Source organism: Cyclopterus lumpus, chromosome 15 (assembly GCF_009769545.1).
Source record: "Cyclopterus lumpus isolate fCycLum1 chromosome 15, fCycLum1.pri, whole genome shotgun sequence".
Classification (NCBI taxonomy): Eukaryota; Metazoa; Chordata; class Actinopteri; order Perciformes; family Cyclopteridae; genus Cyclopterus; species Cyclopterus lumpus.
In genome coordinates, this window is record NC_046980.1 from 470,001 (window position 1) to 489,685 (window position 19,685).

Consider the following 19,685-nt stretch of genomic DNA (forward strand, 5'->3'; position numbering starts at 1 on the left):
ACCAGGACATGGTCTAACCTCACATCCAGGACATGGTCTAACCTCACACCAGGACATGGTCTAACCTCACATCCAGGACATGGTCTAACCTCACATCCAGGACATGGTCTAACCTCACACCAGGACATGGTCTAACCTCACATCCAGGACATGGTCTAACCTCACATCCAGGACATGGTCTAACCTCACACCAGGACATGGTCTAACCTCACACCCAGGACATGGTCTAACCTCACATCCAGGACATGGTCTAACCGTACACCCAGGACATGGTCTAAGCTCACACCCAGGACATGGTCTAAGCTCACACCCAGGACATGGTCTAACCTCACATCCAGGACATGGCCTAAGCTCACACCCAGGACATGGTCTAACCTCACACCCAGGACATGGTCTAACCTCACACCAGGACATGGTCTAACCTCACACCCAGGACATGGTCTAATCTCACACCCAGGACATGGTCTAACCTCACATCCAGGACATGGTCTAACCTCACACCCAGGACATGGTCTAACCTCACACCCAGGACATGGTCTAACCTCACACCCAGGACATGGTCTAACCTCACACCCAGGACATGGTCTAACCTCACACCAGGACATGGTCTAACCTCACACCAGGACATGGTCTAACCTCACATCCAGGACATGGTCTAACCTCACACCAGGACATGGTCTAACCTCACATCCAGGACATGGTCTAACCTCACATCCAGGACATGGTCTAACCTCACATCCAGGACATGGTCTAACCTCACACCAGGACATGGTCTAACCTCACATCCAGGACATGGTCTAAGCTCACATCCAGGACATGGTCTAACCTCACACCCAGGACATGGTCTAACCTCACATCCAGGACATGGTCTAACCTCACACCCAGGACATGGTCTAAGCTCACACCCAGGACATGGTCTAAGCTCACACCCAGGACATGGTCTAACCTCACATCCAGGACATGGCCTAAGCTCACACCCAGGACATGGTCTAACCTCACACCCAGGACATGGTCTAACCTCACACCAGGACATGGTCTAACCTCACACCCAGGACATGGTCTAATCTCACACCCAGGACATGGTCTAACCTCACATCCAGGACATGGTCTAACCTCACACCCAGGACATGGTCTAACCTCACACCCAGGACATTGTCTAACCTCACACCCAGGACATGGTCTAACCTCACACCCAGGACATGGTCTAACCTCACACCCAGGACATGGTCTAACCTCACATCCAGGACATGGTCTAACCTCACATCCAGGACATGGTCTAACCTCACACCCAGGACATGGTCTAACCTCACATCCAGGACATGGTCTAACCTCACACCCAGGACATGGTCTAACCTCACACCCAGGACATGGTCTAACCTCACATCCAGGACATGGTCTAACCTCACACCCAGGACATGGTCTAACCTCACACCAGGACATGGTCTAACCTCACACCAGGACATGGTCTAACCTCCACCAATCAGCTTGTAGCTCCTTCACTTCGAGCTAAACACTCAAAGTCACGACTGTTTGCTGTGCTGGCTCCTCATTGGTGGAACGAGCTCCCCATTTACATCAGGACAGGAAGTCTCTACAGACTAAAAACACATCTTAGTGACCACACCTTGAATAGGGAAGGTAGAGCCGTAGTAGCACTCTAGCAGCACTTAAATGTCTCTTACTGATAGCACTTTGTAGTTTAACACTTTAGTAGCACTTAAATGTCCCTTACCGATAGCACTTTGTAGTTTAACACTTTAGTAGCACTTAAATGTCCCTTACCGATAGCACTTTGTAGTTTAACACTTTAGTAGCACTTAAATGTCCCTTACCGATAGCACTTTGTAGTTTAGCACTTTAGTAGCACTTAAAAGTCTCTTACTGATAGTACTCTGTAGTTTAACGTTATTGAAGAAATTGTACTTTCTTGATTCTTGTTGTTCTGAGTTTGGACTCATGGTTTAATGCACTTATTGTAAGTCGCTTTGGATAAAAGTGTCAGCTAAATGACATGTAATGTAACATTGTAATATGAGAGAGAGTGAAGAGAGGCCTCAGCTACCATAGACCACAGCAGGACCTTCAACACCCCTGCTGCCTCCCACCATGGTGGCGTTTGGGAGCGACTACTCAGAATGGTCAGGAAGACGCTTCGACGACAATCTCTAGACGATAAAAGCCTTCATACAATCGAGTGTGAAGTAGAGGCCATTCTCAATGACCGCCCATAACCAAGGCTTCTGATGACGTCAATGACTTGGAAGCCCTCCAAATCATATCCTTTTTCTCAAAGGGAAACCTATTTCAATGGACTTTTTCAAGAAAATGATCTTTACATCAGGAGGCGATGCAGACAGGTTCAGTACCTGTGAGACCTGTTCTGGAAAAGATGGACAAGGGAGTACTGGCCACTACTGCAGGAACGACAAGTGGACAAAGCCGCAGAGAAGTTTGGTATCAGGGGACTTGGTCATGAATGCTCCTCATGGATCATGGATCATGGGAAGAGTGACCAAGACATACCCAGACAACAAAGGACTTGTAGTGTGGGGCGACTGGGTCAGTGGTTAGCAGGTCCGTATTTCAATCAGGGGGTTGGCAGTTCAATCCCCGCCCTAGTCGACGTGTCCTTGAGCAAGACACTGAACCTTGCATTGCCCTCCGTAGCTGTGTCTACGGTGTATAATGTAAAGTGTCTTTGAGTATCTTAAAAAGCTCTATATAAATTAAATGGATTATTATTATTATTATTATTATTATTAAAGACAGGACAGTTGGAGCGGCCTATATCCTAATAATTTAAGAAGCCGTGTAAAGGTCATGATCTAATATTGGGTCACGCGTTGATAACACCTGACGAAGAAAGAAGAAACAAAATCAGACTTGTTTGGTTTTTATGACTTCTTTTTTGATTAATGTAATTGTGCATACCTTCCCAATTAGGGGCCGGTGTGTAGGAGCCATTAGTTATGTCTGTGTATTATATGTTTGAGTGTGGAGCTCTCTCTCATATTACATTACATTACATTACATTACATGTCATTTAGCTGACGCTTTTATCCAAAGCGACTTACAATAAGTGCATTAAACCATGAGTCCAAACTCAGAACAACAAGAATCAAGAAAGTACAATTTCTTCAATAAAGTTAAACTACAAAGTGCTATCAGTAAGAGACATTTAAGTGTTACTAAAGTGTTAAACTACAAAGTGCTATCAGTAAGAGACATTTAAGTGCTACTAGAGTGTTAAACTACAAAGTGCTATCAGTAAGAGACATTTAAGTGCTACTACGGCTCTACCCTCCCTATTCAAGGTATAGTCGAAAAAGATGTGTTTTTAGTTTGCGACGGAAGATGTAGAGACTTCCTGCTGTCCTGATGTCAATGGGCAGCACGGTACACAAGTACCAATGTTCTGAAGCGGATGCGGGCGGCCACCGGTAACCAGTGAAGGTCGCGGAGGATTGTGGGTAAATTTCGGGAGGTTGAAGACCAGCCGAGCAGCTGCATTCTGTCACACACACACACATTGATATTCACTCACCTTGTCTGGGTTCTCAGCAGCAGCATCTTTGCCCCCCCCACTGCTGCTGTTCTTCATGCTGCTTTTAGCACATTTAGCCACTTCCTGTTGACACACAAGAGGAAGCAACGTTTAAATACTAAGTACTAGGGGGCACTAGGTAGGGTTTAGGATTAAGGGGTTTGGGTTAAGGTTTAGGGGTTTGGTGCTAGGGGAGCTAGTTAACTCCACTTTACCTTTACCTTCATCAGTCCAGATCCCCCAGAGTCCAGAACCCCCCAGACCCTCGACCAGCTAGACCCTCACTGCTATAGCTACTAGTTACTGTCTGTAGTCCTCCAGGAGGTCTAGCTGTTGTTGGAGTCCCTGCTCTGTGGGAGACCACAGAACCAGGTCCAGGCCCAGTTCTGACAGCAGTCCTCCAGGAGGTCTAGCTGTTGTTGGAGTCCCTGCTCTGTGGGAGACAACAGAACCAGGTCCAGGCCCAGTTCTGACAGCAGTCCTCCAGGAGGTCTAGCTGTTGTTGGAGTCCCTGCTCTGTGGGAGACAACAGAACCAGGTCCAGGCCCAGTTCTGACAGCAGTCCTCCAGGAGGTCTAGCTGGTGTTGGAGTCCCTGCTCTGTGGGAGACAACAGAACCAGGTCCAGGCCCAGTTCTGACTAGTCCTCCAGGAGGTCTAGCTGGTGTTGGAGTCCCTGCTCTGTGGGAAACAACAGAACCAGGTCCAGGCCCAGTTCTGACAGCAGTCCTCCAGGAGGTCTAGCTGGTGTTGGAGTCCCTGCTCTGTGGGAGACAACAGAACCAGGTCCAGGCCCAGTTCTGACTAGTCCTCCAGGAGGTCTAGCTGGTGTTGGAGTCCCTGCTCTGTGGGAAACAACAGAACCAGGTCCAGGCCCAGTTCTGACAGCAGTCCTCCAGGAGGTCTAGCTGGTGTTGGAGTCCCTGCTCTGTGGGAGACAACAGAACCAGGTCCAGGCCCAGTTCTGACAGCAGTCCTCCAGGAGGTCTAGCTGGTGTTGGAGTCCCTGCTCTGTGGGAGACAACAGAACCAGGTCCAGGCCCAGTTCTGACTAGTCCTCCAGGAGGTCTAGCTGGTGTTGGAGTCCCTGCTCTGTGGGAAACAACAGAACCAGGTCCAGGCCCAGTTCTGACAGCAGTCCTCCAGGAGGTCTAGCTGGTGTTGGAGTCCCTGCTCTGTGGGAGACAACAGAACCAGGTCCAGGCCCAGTTCTGACTAGTCCTCCAGGAGGTCTAGCTGGTGTTGGAGTCCCTGCTCTGTGGGAAACAACAGAACCAGGTCCACGCCCAGTTCTGACAGCAGTCCTCCAGGAGGTCTAGCTGGTGTTGGAGTCCCTGCTCTGTGGGAGACAACAGAACCAGGTCCAGGCCCAGTTCTGACTAGTCCTCCAGGAGGTCTAGCTGGTGTTGGAGTCCCTGCTCTGTGGGAGACAACAGAACCAGGTCCAGGCCCAGTTCTGACTAGTCCTCCAGGAGGTCTAGCTGGTGTTGGAGTCCCTGCTCTGTGGGAAACAACAGAACCAGGTCCAGGCCCAGTTCTGACAGCAGTCCTCCAGGAGGTCTAGCTGGTGTTGGAGTCCCTGCTCTGTGGGAGACAACAGAACCAGGTCCAGGCCCAGTTCTGACTAGTCCTCCAGGAGGTCTAGCTGGTGTTGGAGTCCCTGCTCTGTGGGAAACAACAGAACCAGGTCCAGGCCCAGTTCTGAATAGTCCTCCAGGAGGTCTAGCTGGTGTTGGAGTCCCTGCTCTGTGGGAAACAACAGAACCAGGTCCAGGCCCAGTTCTGACAGCAGTCCTCCAGGAGGTCTAGCTGGTGTTGGAGTCCCTGCTCTGTGGGAAACAACAGAACCAGGTGGTCTGCATAGAACAGAGACTTCACCTCTCTGTCTAGGAGACAGAGACCTGGGGCTGCACTCTGATGTTGAAGGGTGGTGGACTCAGATTGCAGCCTTGACGGACGCCTCTTCTCTGGGTGAAGAAGTCAGTGCGTCTTTCTCCTATTTTTACAGCACACTTATTGTTCAAATACATAGATTTTATAATGTCATAGACTTTTCCTCCAATGCCAGATTGCAGAAGTCTGTAACATAGTCCTTTATGCCAAATTGAATCAAATGCTTTCTTAAAATCAATGAAACAAGCACATATCTTTCCATTTGTCTGGTGCACATGTTTCTGGATGAGCGTGTGAAGGTGTAAACATGATCGGTGTTTTGGAAGAAAGCCAATTTGAGTTTTACTAAGGATGTTGTGTTGGTCCAGATAATCTAAGATTCTGTTATTTATAATACTTCCTGTTATTTAATAACTTCCCCAGGCAACTGCTAATGCAGACCACAGTAGTTATTGGGGTCTAATTGATCTCCACATTTATAAATTGGATAAATAAGCCCCTGACACCAGATGTCTAGAAAGCATCCTGAACCAGGACGATGTTAAACAGCTTGAGCACTTTGTGATGTTTCTAAGCATTTCATTTTTGATGTTGTCTGGACCACAAGCTTTTTGAGTTTTGATACATTTTATTTTTCCCATCAATTCTTCCAAAGTGATTTGGAAGTCAAGAGGGTTCTGATTGGTTTTAATTGTCAATTCTAATGTTTGCAGTTTTTCTCTAATAGTTTTGTGGTTTGAATGAAGTTCATTTGGTGGAATGTCTTTATAAAGATTCTCAAAGTGTGATTTCCACACGTCACCATCTTGAATGGGTAATGTTTGGCTTTGTTGTGCTCAATGTATTTAACATATCCCAGAATTGGTTTTGATGTATGGAGCTTTCAATTTCCTCCAATCTTTCATTTGTATAATTTAGTTTTTTGTTCCTAATTGTGTATTTATATCTTTTGAGAGTTTCGCTGAAGCTAATTCGCAGATCTTTTCTGATACTTTTACATTCATTGTCAAACCATTTTTCATTATTTTGTTTCTTCTTGTACCGTCTCTTAGTTTGGACAAGGTTGGCTTTAATAGCTGCCTCGTGAAACAGTGTGTTGACGTCAGCAGTGGTCATGTTAACGCCACCCTTGGTCGTGTCGTACCGATTTCCCCTGAATTCCAACATTTGACTGATTAGATCAGGGGAATATAACACCATGAAGAATTTGTCCCCACTGTCCTGAGTCCATCTGTATGTTGGGTTGAGTTGGTACAGCTTACTGGACTCCTTTTTGGGGGGGTTAAGTTGGTACAGCTTACTGGACTCCTTTTTGGGGGGGTTAAGTTGGTACAGCTTACTGGACTCCTTTTTGGGGGGGTTAAGTTGGTACAGCTTACTGGACTCCTTTTTGGGGGGTTGAGTTGATTCGATGTTTTAAAATAGACTTTTATTTGGTTGTGGTCTGAAAGTGGGGATTGCTGCCCGACAGTGAACGCATTGATAGTGGAGGGGTCCATGTCAGTGAGAGCATAGTGGACTACACTACAGCCAAGAGCTGAGGAGTATGGGAACCTCCCTAAAGAGTCCCCTCTGAACCTTCCATTAACTATGGACAGGCCTAAGGCCCGACAGAGGTGCACTACCTCCCTGTCATTCTGATTTATTTGACAGTCGAGGTTGTTCCGGTTGATGATGGTTGGTGTGATGTAAAGAGGGGCTTGACCAAACACATGCCCAGCAAACAATGTGGGCTACATAGATAACTGGCAGACTTTCTGGGGAAAGCCTGATCTGATGAGTCCAGACGGCATTCATCCCACTTGGGATGGAGCGCGTCTCATTTCTGTGAACATGGCCAAGTTGATTAACGGACTTAATCCATGACCGGATCAGGAAGCAGAAGCAGAGTTGTAGTCTTCCACCCTTCTCTGCACTTCCATTGGAGCAGTTACCCACCCTTAACCTTAACTCTATAGAGACTGTGTCTGTCCCACGGCCACTTAAATTAATTAAATCAAAAGTAACCAGAAGAGGAGTCATGCAAAATAACCTCATACAGGTTAACAACACTACTGCCACAGTGCAACAAAACAGGATAATTAAATGTGGACTCCTAAATATTAGATCTCTGTCATCTAAAGCTGTATTAGTAAATGATTTAATATCAGACAATCACATTGATTTATTGTGTCTTACTGAAACCTGGCTGAGCCATGAAGAATATGTCAGCCTAAATGAATCAACTCCTCCAAGTCATATTAATACTCACATTCCTCGAGGCACCGGCCGAGGAGGTGGAGTAGCAGCCATCTTTGACTCAAGCCTATTAATGAATCCTAAACCTAAACTAAACTACAACTCATTTGAAAGCCTTGTTCTTAGTCTTTCACATCCAACCTGGAAAACATTACAGCCAATTATATTTGTTATACTGTACCGGCCACCAGGTCCATATTCAGAATTTATATCTGAATGTTCAGAGTGTTTATCAAGTTTAGTCCTACACCGTTAGTCAAAAGTTTCTACACCAGATGTCTAACTGACAGTGCTGTAGCTAAATTTAAAGAAGAGATTCCTTCTGCATTTGATTCAATACCACGTCTCAATGTGACGGAGGACTCCTGTACTAACTTTAGTCCGTCCCAGATTGATCATCTTGTCGATAGTGCTACAGGCTCACTGAGAATGACACTAGACTCGATAGCCCCACTGAAGAAAAAGACAGTGAGTCAAAGGAGGTTTGCTCCCTGGTATAACCCTCAGACCCGTGAACTAAAGCAAACTTCACGAAAGCTCCAAAGTATATGGCGTTCCACCAATCTGGAAGAATCACACTAGTTTGGCGAGAGTCTTAAAACATATAAAAAGGCTCTCCGTAATGCCAGAGCAGCCTATTACTCATCAGTAATAGAGAAAAATAAGAACAACCCCAGGGTTCTCTTTAGCACTGTAGCCAGGCTGACAGAGAGTCACAGCTCTGTGGAGCCGTGTATTCCTATAGACCTCAGTAGTAATGACTTCATGAACTTCTTCAATGAAAAGATTTGAACTATTAGAGGCAAGATTGATGATCTCTTGCCCTCAACCAGTGCCGATCTGTCATCAAGAGGAGTGGCCTTGGAAACAGCTGTATGCCCTGGTGTATATTTGGATAGCTTTTCCCATTAACCTAGACCAATTGTCCTCAACGGTTTCTACTTCTAAACCGTCTACCTGTCTCTTAGACCCCATCCCAACGAGGCTGCTTAAAGACGTATTGCCTTTAATTAGCACCTCTCTGCTGGATATTGTTAATGTGTCTTTGCTAACAGGCCATGTACCACATTCCTTTAAAGTAGCTGTAATAAAACCTCTCCTGAAAAAGACCACTCTTAATCCAGAGGTGTTGGCTAACTACAGACCAATCTCTAACCTTCCCTTCCTCTCTAAGATCCTTGAGAAAGTAGTCGCAAATCAGTTGTGTGACTTTCTACATCAGAATAGTTTATTTGAGGAGTTTCAGTCAGGATTTAGAAAACAGCACAGCACAGAGACAGCACTGGTGAAGATTACAAATGACCTCCTAATGCATCAGATAAAGGACTCATCTCCGTACTGGTCTTATTAGACCTTAGTGCTGATAAAGGAATCATCTCTGTACTGGTCTTGTTAGACCTTAGTGCTGATAAAGGACTCATCTCTGTACTGGTATTATTAGACCTTAGTGCTGCGTTCGACACCATTGATCATGACATCCTATTACAGAGACTGGATCAGTCGATTGGCATTTCAGGTACCGCACTAAGTTGGTTTAAATCCTATTTATCAGATCGATCTCAATTTGTATTTGTAAACGATTAAGCCTCAATGACCACCAACGTTAATCACGGAGTTCCACAAGGTTCTGTGCTTGGACCAATTTTATTTACCTTATATATGCTTCCTTTGGGCAACATTATCAGGAAACACTCCATAAACTTTCATTGCTATGCAGATGATACTCAATTATATCTATCGATCAAACCAGAGGAGACCAACCAACTCGCTAAAATTCAAGAATGTCTTAAAGACATAAAAACATGGATGACCTGCAACTTCCTGATGTTAAACTCAGACAAAACTGAAGTTATTTTACTGGCCCTGAACACCTCAGAGATCAATTATCTGGTGATGTGGTTTCTGTAGATGGCATTTCCCTGGCATCCAACACCACTGTAAAGAATCTCTAGTTATCTTTGACCGAGACTTGTCCTTTAACTCCCACGTTAAGCAAATCTCAAGGACTGCATTTTTTCATCTACGTAACATTTCAAAAATCAGGCACATCTTGTCCCAAAAAGATGCAGAAAAGCTGGTTCACGCGTTTGTTACTTCCAGACTAGATTACTGCAACTCCTTATTATCAGGCTGCTCTAATAAGTCTCTTAAGTCCCTCCAGTTGATCCAGAATGCTGCAGCTCGTGTACTCACAAAAACTAAGAAAAGAGATCACATGACTCCTGTATTAGCTGCTCTGCACTGGCTCCCTGTAAAATCAAGAATCACATTTAAAATTCTTCTACTCACCTACAAAGCCTTGATTGGTGATGCACCATCATATCTTAAGGAGCTTGTAGTACCATATTGCCCCACTAGAGAGCTGCGCTCACTAAATGTGGGGCTACTTGTGGTTCCTAGAGTCCTAAAAAGTAGGATGGGAGCCAGAGCCTTCAGTTATCAAGCTCCTCTTTTATGGAACCAGCTTCCACTTTCAGTCCGGGAGGCAGACACAGTCACCTCATTTAAGAACAGACTTAAGACTTTCCTCTTTAATAGTGCTTATAGTTAGGGCTGAATCAGGTTTGCCCTGGTCCAGCCCCTTGATATGCTGCTATAGGCTTATAGGCTGCTGGGGGATGTTTTAGGATACACTGAGCACCTATCTCCTCTTCTCTCTCTCCTTATGGATGAATTTACATCTCTCCATTGCACCTTATTAACTCTGCTTCCTCCCCGGAGTCGTTGTGACTTCACGTCTCATAGGGTCCATTGGACCTGGAGGTGTCTGATGCTGGTGAACCGGCCTCCCATTGGCCCTGCTGATGCCCCGCCCCCCCCTCCTCTCTACCTCCTTCTGTTTCATGGATTGGAGTTCCATTCATACATTGTCATATTCATGTAATGTGTTTATGTAACTTTGTAATGCTATTCATTCTGTACACATGACATCTATTGCATCCGTCCATCCAGGGAGAGGGATCCTCCTCTGTTGCTCTCCTGAAGGTTTCTTCCCTTTTTTCGCTGTGAAAGGTTATTTTTGAGGAGTTTTTCCTGATTCGATGTGAGGTCAAAGGTCAGGGATGCCGTTTGTGTACAGATTGTAAAGACCTCTGAGGCAAATTTGTAATTTGTGATATTGGGCTATACAAAATAAACTGAATTGAATTGAATTGAATGGCTGTTGCCCAGGAAGTCAGGCTCACATCCAGTCCTTCAGGTCTCCACACAACAGCACGATTCCTTGGGCCTGGAAATAGCTGATCTCTGTGTGGAGAGAATCAAAGATGTCCTCCTCATAATAAGGAGACTCTGCTGGGGGAATGTATGTAGCACATAGGTAGATGTCTCCATTTATCCATCCATTATCACCCGCTTATCCGGGGTCGGGTCGCGGTGGCAGCAGGTTCAGCAGGCCGACCCAGGCCTCCCTCTCACCCGCAACACTTTCCAGGTCATTCTGGGGGATCCCGAGGCGTTCCAAGGCCAGCCGGGAGATATAATCCCTCCAGCGTGTCCTCGGTCTGCCCCGGGGCCTCCTACCAGTTGGACGTGCCCGGAAAACCTCTAATGGGAGGCGTCCAGGAGGCATCCTGACTAGATGAACCACCTCAGCTGACTCCTTTGGACACAAAGGAGCAGCGACTCGACTCCAAGCTCCCCCCTGATGTCCGAGCTCCTTACCCTATCTCTAAGGCTGAGCCCGGCCACCCTACGGAGGAAGCTCATTTCGGCCGCTTGTATCCGAGATCTCGTTCTTTCGGTCACGACCCAGAGTTCGTGACCATAGGTGAGGGTTGGAACGTAGACCAACCAGTAAATGGAGAGCTTTGCCTTCCGGCTCAGCTCCCTCTTCACCAAGACGGACCGGTACAGCGCCTGTTTTACTGCTGCAGCCGCACCGATCCGCCTGTCGATCTCCCGCTCCACCTTACCCTCACTCGTGAACAAGACCCCGATATACTTGAACTCCTTCGCTTGGGGTAGGCAGTTTGCCCCCACCTGGAGGGAGCAATCCGCCGGTTGCCGGCAGAGCATCAGATTTGGAGGTGCTAACTCTCAGCCCTGCCGCTTCGCACTCGGCTGCAAAACGCCCCAGTGAATGCTGGAAGTCACGGTCCGAGGAGGCAAACAGGACCACATCATCCGCAAACAGCAGAGAGGCGATCCCGAGACTCCCGAACCGGATCCTCTCCGCCCCCTGGCTGCGCCTAGATATCCTGTCCATGAAGGTCACGAACAGGACCGGTGATTAAGGGCAGCCCTGGCGGAGGCCAACACCCACCAGGAACGTTTCTGACTTACTACCAAGGAGACAAACACAGCTCCTACTGCAGGCGTACAGAGACCGGATGGCCCGTGCCAACGGGTCCGGCACCCCAGACTCCCGCAGCACCCCCCACAAAAAACCCAGAGGGACCCGGTCGAAAGCCTTCTCCAGGTCTATAAAGCACATTTAAACTGGTTGGGCAAACTCCCAGGACCCCTCCAGTAATCTTGCGAGGGTAAAGAGCTGGTCCACTGTTCCACGACCGGGACGGAATCCGCACTGTTCGTCTTGAATCTGAGGTTCGACAAGCGGTCGGAGCCTCCTCTCCAGCACCCTGGCATAAGCTTTTCCCGGGAGGCTGAGCAGTGTGATACCACGATAGTTCGAGCACACTCTCCGGTCCCCCTTCTTGAAGATGGGAACCACCACCCCGGTCTGCCAGTCCATGGGCACTGTTCCCGACCCCCATGCAACACTGAAAAGGCGTGTCAACCAAGACAGCCCAACAATGTCCACGGAGCTTTTTGACTACCTTAGCGACCTCTGCCAGGGATATAGGCGAATCCACCCCAAAGTCTTCTGGCGCTGCCCCCTCTCCGGGGGACATGTTGGCCGGGTTTAGGAGTTCCTCAAAGTGCTCTTTCCACCGCCCGACAATGTCCCCAGTCCGGGTCAGCAGTTCCCCCCCCTCTGCTGAGAACAGTCTGGGGTAGACCCTGCTTTCCCTTCCTGAGCCGTTGGATGGTTTGCCAGAACTTCCTTGAGGCCAACCGAAAGTCCTTCTCCATGGCCTCCCCAAACTCCTCCCATGCCTGAGTTTTAGCCTCCGCGACCATCGCCGCTGCAGCCCTTCTGGCCCGCCGGTACCCGTCAGCTGCTTCAGGAGACCCCTGGGCCAGCCAGGCCCGAAAGGCCTCCTTCTTCAGTTTGACGGCTTCCTTCACCCCCGGTGTCCACCACCGTAGATGTCTCTGTCAGCTAATCCAATACTTTTATTAAGCTTTAGCCAAACGTGTGACTTCCCTTGTTTTACTGTTGAAATGTGATTGGCCAGCTCTCCTCCATACCAGACCACGATCCCCCCAGAAGTTCTGCCCTTACGTATTGTTTTGGCCTTTATAGAGGGCACCATGACTTTGTGATATCCTGAAGGACAGTGAGTGAGCGCATCATTCTGACACCATGTTTCTGTTAACACAAGAATATCAACATGTTCAATAGATTTGAGGAATTCAAGGTTCGTACTCTTCAGCCCAAAGGTTGAGGAGTAGAGGCCCTGAATGTTCCAGCAGCTTATTTGGAAAGAACGCATTTAAATTGATCAAAAGAAGAACAACAAAAAACATGAACCTATTTGGTGAGACAATTGTGAAGATTATCCTTCCATAAATAAAGAGTATTACATTTCATTTCTATAAAGTCTAATAAAATCAAGCGGGTGTAGTTACAGTGGAATAGTAATAATAATTAAAGCTGCAAGCAGCGATGTGCGGGTCCTCGTTCCTCCTCCACGTCGGGGGTGCTGGCCGGATGCCGGCTCAAGCGGCCCGGGAATGTCTGCGACCGTCGGAGTGAGCGTCTGTGAGTTAGACGTTTTTTCCTGCAGGGAGCGATGCTGGAAATTATACTATACTGCAAACAGTCCACCACTTGCTGTATCCACCGTATGGCCCGAGACAACATGCATCAACATAATACATTTGAAGGGGATCTGATCAAATCCCTTCATCAGGAGTTCAGTAACATATAGTTGCTTGAAATACACGAGAATTACTGGGAAAATCACACAAACTGACTTCCGGTACCGTTTAGAGCAGGGGTGTCAAACATACGGCCCGCGGGCCGGAACCGGCCCCCAAGGAGGTTCGATCAGGCCCGCAGGATAATTTGAAAGTGGAAAAAATGCATAAAAGACATGGAATTAATATTTTTAATTCGCTGCAATTCATGGATTATCCGCTAAGGGGAGCACTCTTTCCATCAGAGTAGAAGACAAGCCGCATCACTGAGACAGACTGAAAACAGCAGACGGTATCAATGCGCCATCTGCTGCTTGTTACGACGTTGTTAATACCTTGGTCTCTACCTCTCCGCTACACCCTCATTAGCCAAAATGTCGTTATCCAAACGGAGAAAAGTAGATAAGGAGTGTAGAATTTTCAAAGAAAAATGGACCACGTCCTATTTATTTACAGAGATGGACGGAAAACCTTTGTGCTTGGTGTGTTTGCAACAAGTTTCGGTATTGAAGGAATATAATATTCGACGCCACTACGAGACTCATCACAGCGAAAAATATGACGGCTTGCAAGGACAACTGAGAAGAGATAAGATTAACGAATTGCTGGCGGGTCTGAGGAAACAGCAGTCAACTTTCATCCAGAGCCGAGAAGTCAGTGAAGCAGCGGTAAAAGCCAGCTACCTAATTGCTAGCGAAATAGCATTAGCATCGAAGCCGTATTCCGACGGTGACTTTGGTGACATGATATTTTGGTTATTTATAGCAGAGTATGGTATAATTTTAATGGTCCGGCCCACTTGACATCTCCCTAGGCCGTATGTGGCCCACGATGCGAAATGAGTTTGACACCCCTGGTTTAGAGCATGGTCCCAAGAAACCTTCTTTTCAGTTTACATGTTTTACATATGCCTACCAAGTTTTATAAATGTAGGTGAAACGTAGCGCTGGAGCTGCTTAAATTAATGTTTGTAGGGGGCGCTATCGAGCCATATCGCCATTCTGAAGCATTAAAATCGTATCAGGTTACTACATCTTTGACTTTAAATGTGTGTGCTAAGTTTAGTTACGTTTCGAGCATGTTACATTGGTTTATTCGGTCACGAAGGATCAGACTTCGCCGATCAAACTTCGCTGATGCTCCAACTCGCTGCCCTTCAACGAGTTCATACAATCTTCACAGCGAAGCATTATCAAGGTCTTAAGTCTATTCTGACACATTCTGAGAGGGATCTGATTAATCTGTGAGGAGAAGGGTATAAAAGTAGAAAACATGTAGCCTACTGTTGCCACTAGGTGGCGCTATGACTAGAATGCAAAATTATAATATGGATGTCTTCAGGGGCAGTGTGTCATGACATATGAGAAATATCGAGCAGATTACGTAATGTATGGCCAAGTTAAAAAAACTTCCATTTTCATGGCGAATGGTGTTCTTTGCCGTTGCGGCCTACGCACAAAGTTTTATATTTTTTAAATCCTTTGATAACTTTTGACTACTAAGGTCTCAAGATCACACTGCCCGACTTTGGAATGAATCGGGTTTAAGCTCTAGGAGGAGTTGGCTGTTTTACAATTCCCCAAAACGTGAAGAAAAGGTTAAAAATGTGCCACTAGGTGGCGCTATGACTTGAATTCAAAATTATTATATGGATGTCTTCAGGGTCAGTATGTCATGCCATATGAGAAATATGGAGCAGATTAGAACATGTATGGCCGAGTTAAAACAACTTCCATTTTTATGGCAAATAGCGTTTCTTAAAAAAAGGCCCCAACGCACATAGTTTTGAATTTTCAAAATCCTGTGATTACTTCTCATTGCTAAGGTCTCTAGAACACATAGCCCAATTTTGGAATGAATCGGGTTTAAGCTCTAGGAGGAGTTCGCAGTTTTACAACGCGCAAAAACGTGAAAGAACGCCAAAAAAGGCTAGAAATGGCGATATTGAACGATTTACTGCAGCGCCCCCTAATCTTCAAATATTATGACAAAAATAGGAAACGTTAAGGGACTCAATGTGGACATATGCTAGCAATTTGGAATGGATAGGCCAAGTCATTTGGAAGTTATGTGTCTTTAAATATGAGGCCGCACCCCTTAAAAGCTAATTGGCCCATATCTTCTGAACGCAATGAGATATCAACAATCTCTTGATAACATTTGATGACATTGAACCAATAATGAATCATATATATTTTCGTATCAATCGGACCCAGCATTTAGGAGAAAATGGAAAAAAATTGTTTTTTTTACAAAATTCAAAATGGCGGAAAATCTAATTAGACGCATTTTATGGCCACCATTGACTTTTTTGTAGAGAAGGTCCTAGTGGACATGTGTACCAAATTTCAAGTTAATCGGTCATTGTTAGCAAAAAACATGTTTTTTTTGCCACAAGGGGGCGCTATAGAGAAACTTATTTATACTAAAATGCGAGACCTCCAAATTATCAAATTTTTCGCCAGTCCTGATATGCATGTCAAATTTAAGAACGTTTGGGATATGATAAAGGACCCAAAAACGATTTCATTGTTAGAGAATAATAATAATTCCTCGAAAAACAATAGGTTCCTCTACGACGAAGTCGTCACGAGGACCCTAATAAAATGACATCAAAAATGATCATCTAATTTTCTATCTATATATTGTATGTTCAATAGGAGGCGATCACACAGGATGTGCAGCATGTCTCTGATGTGAGTGAGGGGCTGTGGCAACAGGCCTGGGATCAGCTGCTGCATAGCTCTGTTGATGCTGTGGAGGGGGTCTGGGGCCAGGGGCTGTGGAGGGGGTCTGGGGCCAGGGGCTGCTGCATAGCTCTGTTGATGCTGTGGAGGGGGTCTGGGGCCAGGGGCTGCTGCATAGATCTGTTGATGCTGTGGGGGGAGTCTGGGGCCAAGGGCTGCTGCATAGCTCTGTTGATGCTGTGGAGGGGAGTCTGGGGCCAAGGGCTGCTGCATAGCTCTGTTGATGCTGTGGAGGGGGTCTGGGGCCAGGGGCTGTGGAGGGGGTCTGGGGCCAGGGGCTGCTGCATAGCTCTGTTGATACTGTGGAGGGGGTCTGGGGCCAGGGGCTGTGGAGGGGGTCTGGGGCCAGGGGCTGCTGCATAGCTCTGTTGATGCTGTAGAGGGGGTCTGGGGCCAGGGGCTGTGATGGGGGTCCTCTCCTGCCTGTCCTTCACAGTGGTGGAGTGATGGTTGTGTGGAGGGTGGGAGTGCACAGGGGGGCGCTGAGCAGTGAAGGTCCTGGCTGAGCGGCTGTGTCTTCTTCCTGGTTGAGGACTGAACCTGGGTTGGTGGTGGGTAGGAGGTCTGGGCCAGTCTCTAAAGTTTCTAGTAGAGGAGGGGATAGAAGGGATGCGTCCCAGGGCTGTGTCTTTCAGGGTCTTTGCAAATTTGTCGTCTCTCTCTCTCTCTCTCACCAGGTGTCTCTCTCTCTCACACCTGGTGTCTCTCTCTCTCACACCTGGTGTCTCTCTCTCTCTCACCAGGTGTCTCTCTCTCTCACACCAGGTGTCTCTCTCTCTCACCAGGTGTCTCTCTCTCTCACACCTGGTGTCTCTCTCTCACACCAGGTATCTCTCTCTCTCACACCAGGTGTGTCTCTCTCTCTCTCACACCAGGTATCTCTCTCTCTCACCAGGTATCTCTCTCTCTCACACCAGGTGTCTCTCTCTCTCACACCAGGTGTCTCTCTCTCTCTCACCAGGTGTCTCTCTCTCTCACACCTGGTGTCTCTCTCTCACCAGGTGTCTCTCTCTCTCACACCAGGTGTCTCTCTCTCTCACCAGGTGTCTCTCTCTCTCACACCTGGTGTCTCTCTCTCACACCAGGTATCTCTCTCTCACACCAGGTATCTCTCTCTCTCACACCAGGTATCTCTCTCTCTCTCTCTCACCAGGTGTCTCTCTCTCTCTCACCAGGTATCTCTCTCTCTCACACCTGGTGTCTCTCTCTCTCTCTCTCTGGAGGAAGCTGGTGGTGGTGAGAGCGTGCTGAGACTAAATGTTTGGGGATTTTTCTCAAACTGTTTACAATTCATTTATTTCATAGTCACTGTGTGATTGAGTTGTTGTGTGTTGTCTGTTTGTGTATTTTGTGTGTTTTTTTGGGGGTTTTTGTTGTGGGGATACACCGTGTTTCTTGTCCGGGATGGCGTCATCTGAGACGCCGTCCTTGAGACATGGGGTTCGGATTCAGGCCGACCCGGGTGTCCCGGTGGAGGAGGTTCTCCTGGCTGTGGGGGACCGTGTGGGTCACGGCAACCTGTCCTCCGCCTCCAGGATGAACCGAGGTGTGCTGGTGTTCCTGAAAGAGGAGCGCTTTTATTCCGCGTTAATAGCGAGCGGCGTCACGCTGAACGGCGTCTACCTGCAGGTGTCCCCGCTGGTGGTGCCCACCACCCGGGTCACCGTGTCCGGGGTTCCCCCGTTCATCCCCGACCAGGTGTTGCAGCGCGAGCTGCAGTGCTTCGGGAAGCTAGCGAGTAGCTTCAGAACTCTGGGGCTGGGCTGTAAGAGCGAGAAGCTGAAGCATGTCCAGTCCTTCAGGAGACAGGTTCTAATGTTCCTCAATAGTCCGTCTAACACGCTAGATATCTCCTTCAGGGTGAAGCACGGGGACGGGCACTACATGCTATACGCTAGCACAGGTAGCATCAAGTGCTTTAAGTGTGGGGGGGCGGGGCACAAGCGGGACGCTTGTCCTCACAGGCCGGCCGAGGGGCGCCCCGAGCCGGGGGACGCACCGGCTGAGGAGAGAGGTAGCACCGGGGCTCCGCAGAGTGGCGAGCCGGTGGTGATCGCTGGCCCGCGGGGCGGCGATGCCCCGACCGGGGACCCGTCCGCGGAGACCGGGGACCCGCCCACCGTGTCCGAAGGCCCGCCCACTGCGGCCGGGGACCCGCCCACCGCGGCCGGGGAGGGGCTCAGCGGGCAGACTGACAGTCAGGTCGGGGGGCAGGGAGCTGATGCAGGTGGAGGAGAGAATAATGAGTAGAACTCAGATGTTCTGAGTGGAACGACAGAGGGCAAGAAGGTGGAGGAGTTACTGACAGGAGCAGAGGAAGGGAAGAGGGATTGTGGAGAAACAGAGAGGAGGAAGGTGAAGGAAGCACTGGCAGTGGAAGGGAGGAAGGAAAGTGGCGCAGGCAGCAGCGAAGGGCCGACAGGTGAACCTGACCAGAGTCAGGCTGCTGGTCCAGAGGTGAGTGGAGCGGCTTGTGTTGTGGAGGAGGAGATGGAGTACGAGACGGACTCCGACTGTGTCTCTGTCGCCGAGTCCCAGGTTTACAGTGGAGATCTGTACAAGTTGGAGGAGATCAACAACTTCCTCGATGAAACGTTTGGTAAATCGGTGCAGGTTCTAGAGCATTTTCCAGATGCGGAAAAGTTCATGAAGAGCGTGTCATCGATCCAGAAAGCGGTCGGGTTTGAGGTTTTAGATAAGAGGAAGCGCTACCGTCTTAAAAAATACATGACGGGTCTCAGGGGGATGAAGAAAGATAAAAGTTCCAAAAGGATGAAAATAATTAAGTGAGTCTGTCATGGATGTGCTGCACTTAATACTTCTGTTACTGGTGGCTGTCTACTTCACGTTTCTTTTTCATATTTCAATGCACAAGGTGAGGGTTGGGTCTTTAAACATTAATGGTGGGAGGGACCGAGAGAGGAGAGCGGTCACTGCAGAGATGATTAAACAGAAACGACTAGACATCGTTTTCCTGCAGGAAACACACAGTGACCCACATAATGAGGTCGACTGGGGCTTGTGGTGGAGGGGCCAGTATGTCCTGTCTCATGGGACCAACCTGTCTGCAGGTGTAGCTGTTCTGTTTGCACCTGGGCTGGATGTTAACATCATCTCCTCCACAGAGATAGTGAAAGGCAGGGCTCTGGTGGTCAGAGCCTCCATACAAAGCATTTCATTTGTCTTTATTAACATATATGCTCCAAACCAGGGCTCACACAGAACGGGTATTTTCCACAAACTGAGAGATGTCCTGCAGCAGTGTGACCAGAACGA

General features: G+C 47.9%; 1 protein-coding gene across 5 annotated transcripts in view; it reads right to left on the reverse strand.

Moving 5' to 3' along the window:
* The window catches only part of ppp2r5d (protein phosphatase 2, regulatory subunit B', delta), a 42,957-nt gene that overhangs the window by 15,885 nt on the left and 7,387 nt on the right, over positions 1–19,685 (reverse strand). For 2 of the 5 annotated variants that reach the window (XR_004611164.1, XM_034552194.1), the window contains exon 2: positions 3,545–3,628. The exons of 1 other annotated variant lie outside the window; for it this stretch is intronic. Coding sequence is in view for 3 of the 4 variants with exons in the window: in XM_034552194.1 (XP_034408085.1) it covers positions 3,545–3,628 (84 nt within the window). In the remaining variant the exon portion in view is untranslated. Of the gene's footprint in view, positions 1–3,544; positions 3,629–3,759; positions 3,946–19,685 lie in introns of those variants that run through there. 2 more of the 5 variants (XM_034552196.1, XM_034552195.1) reach the window with 2 other exon arrangements.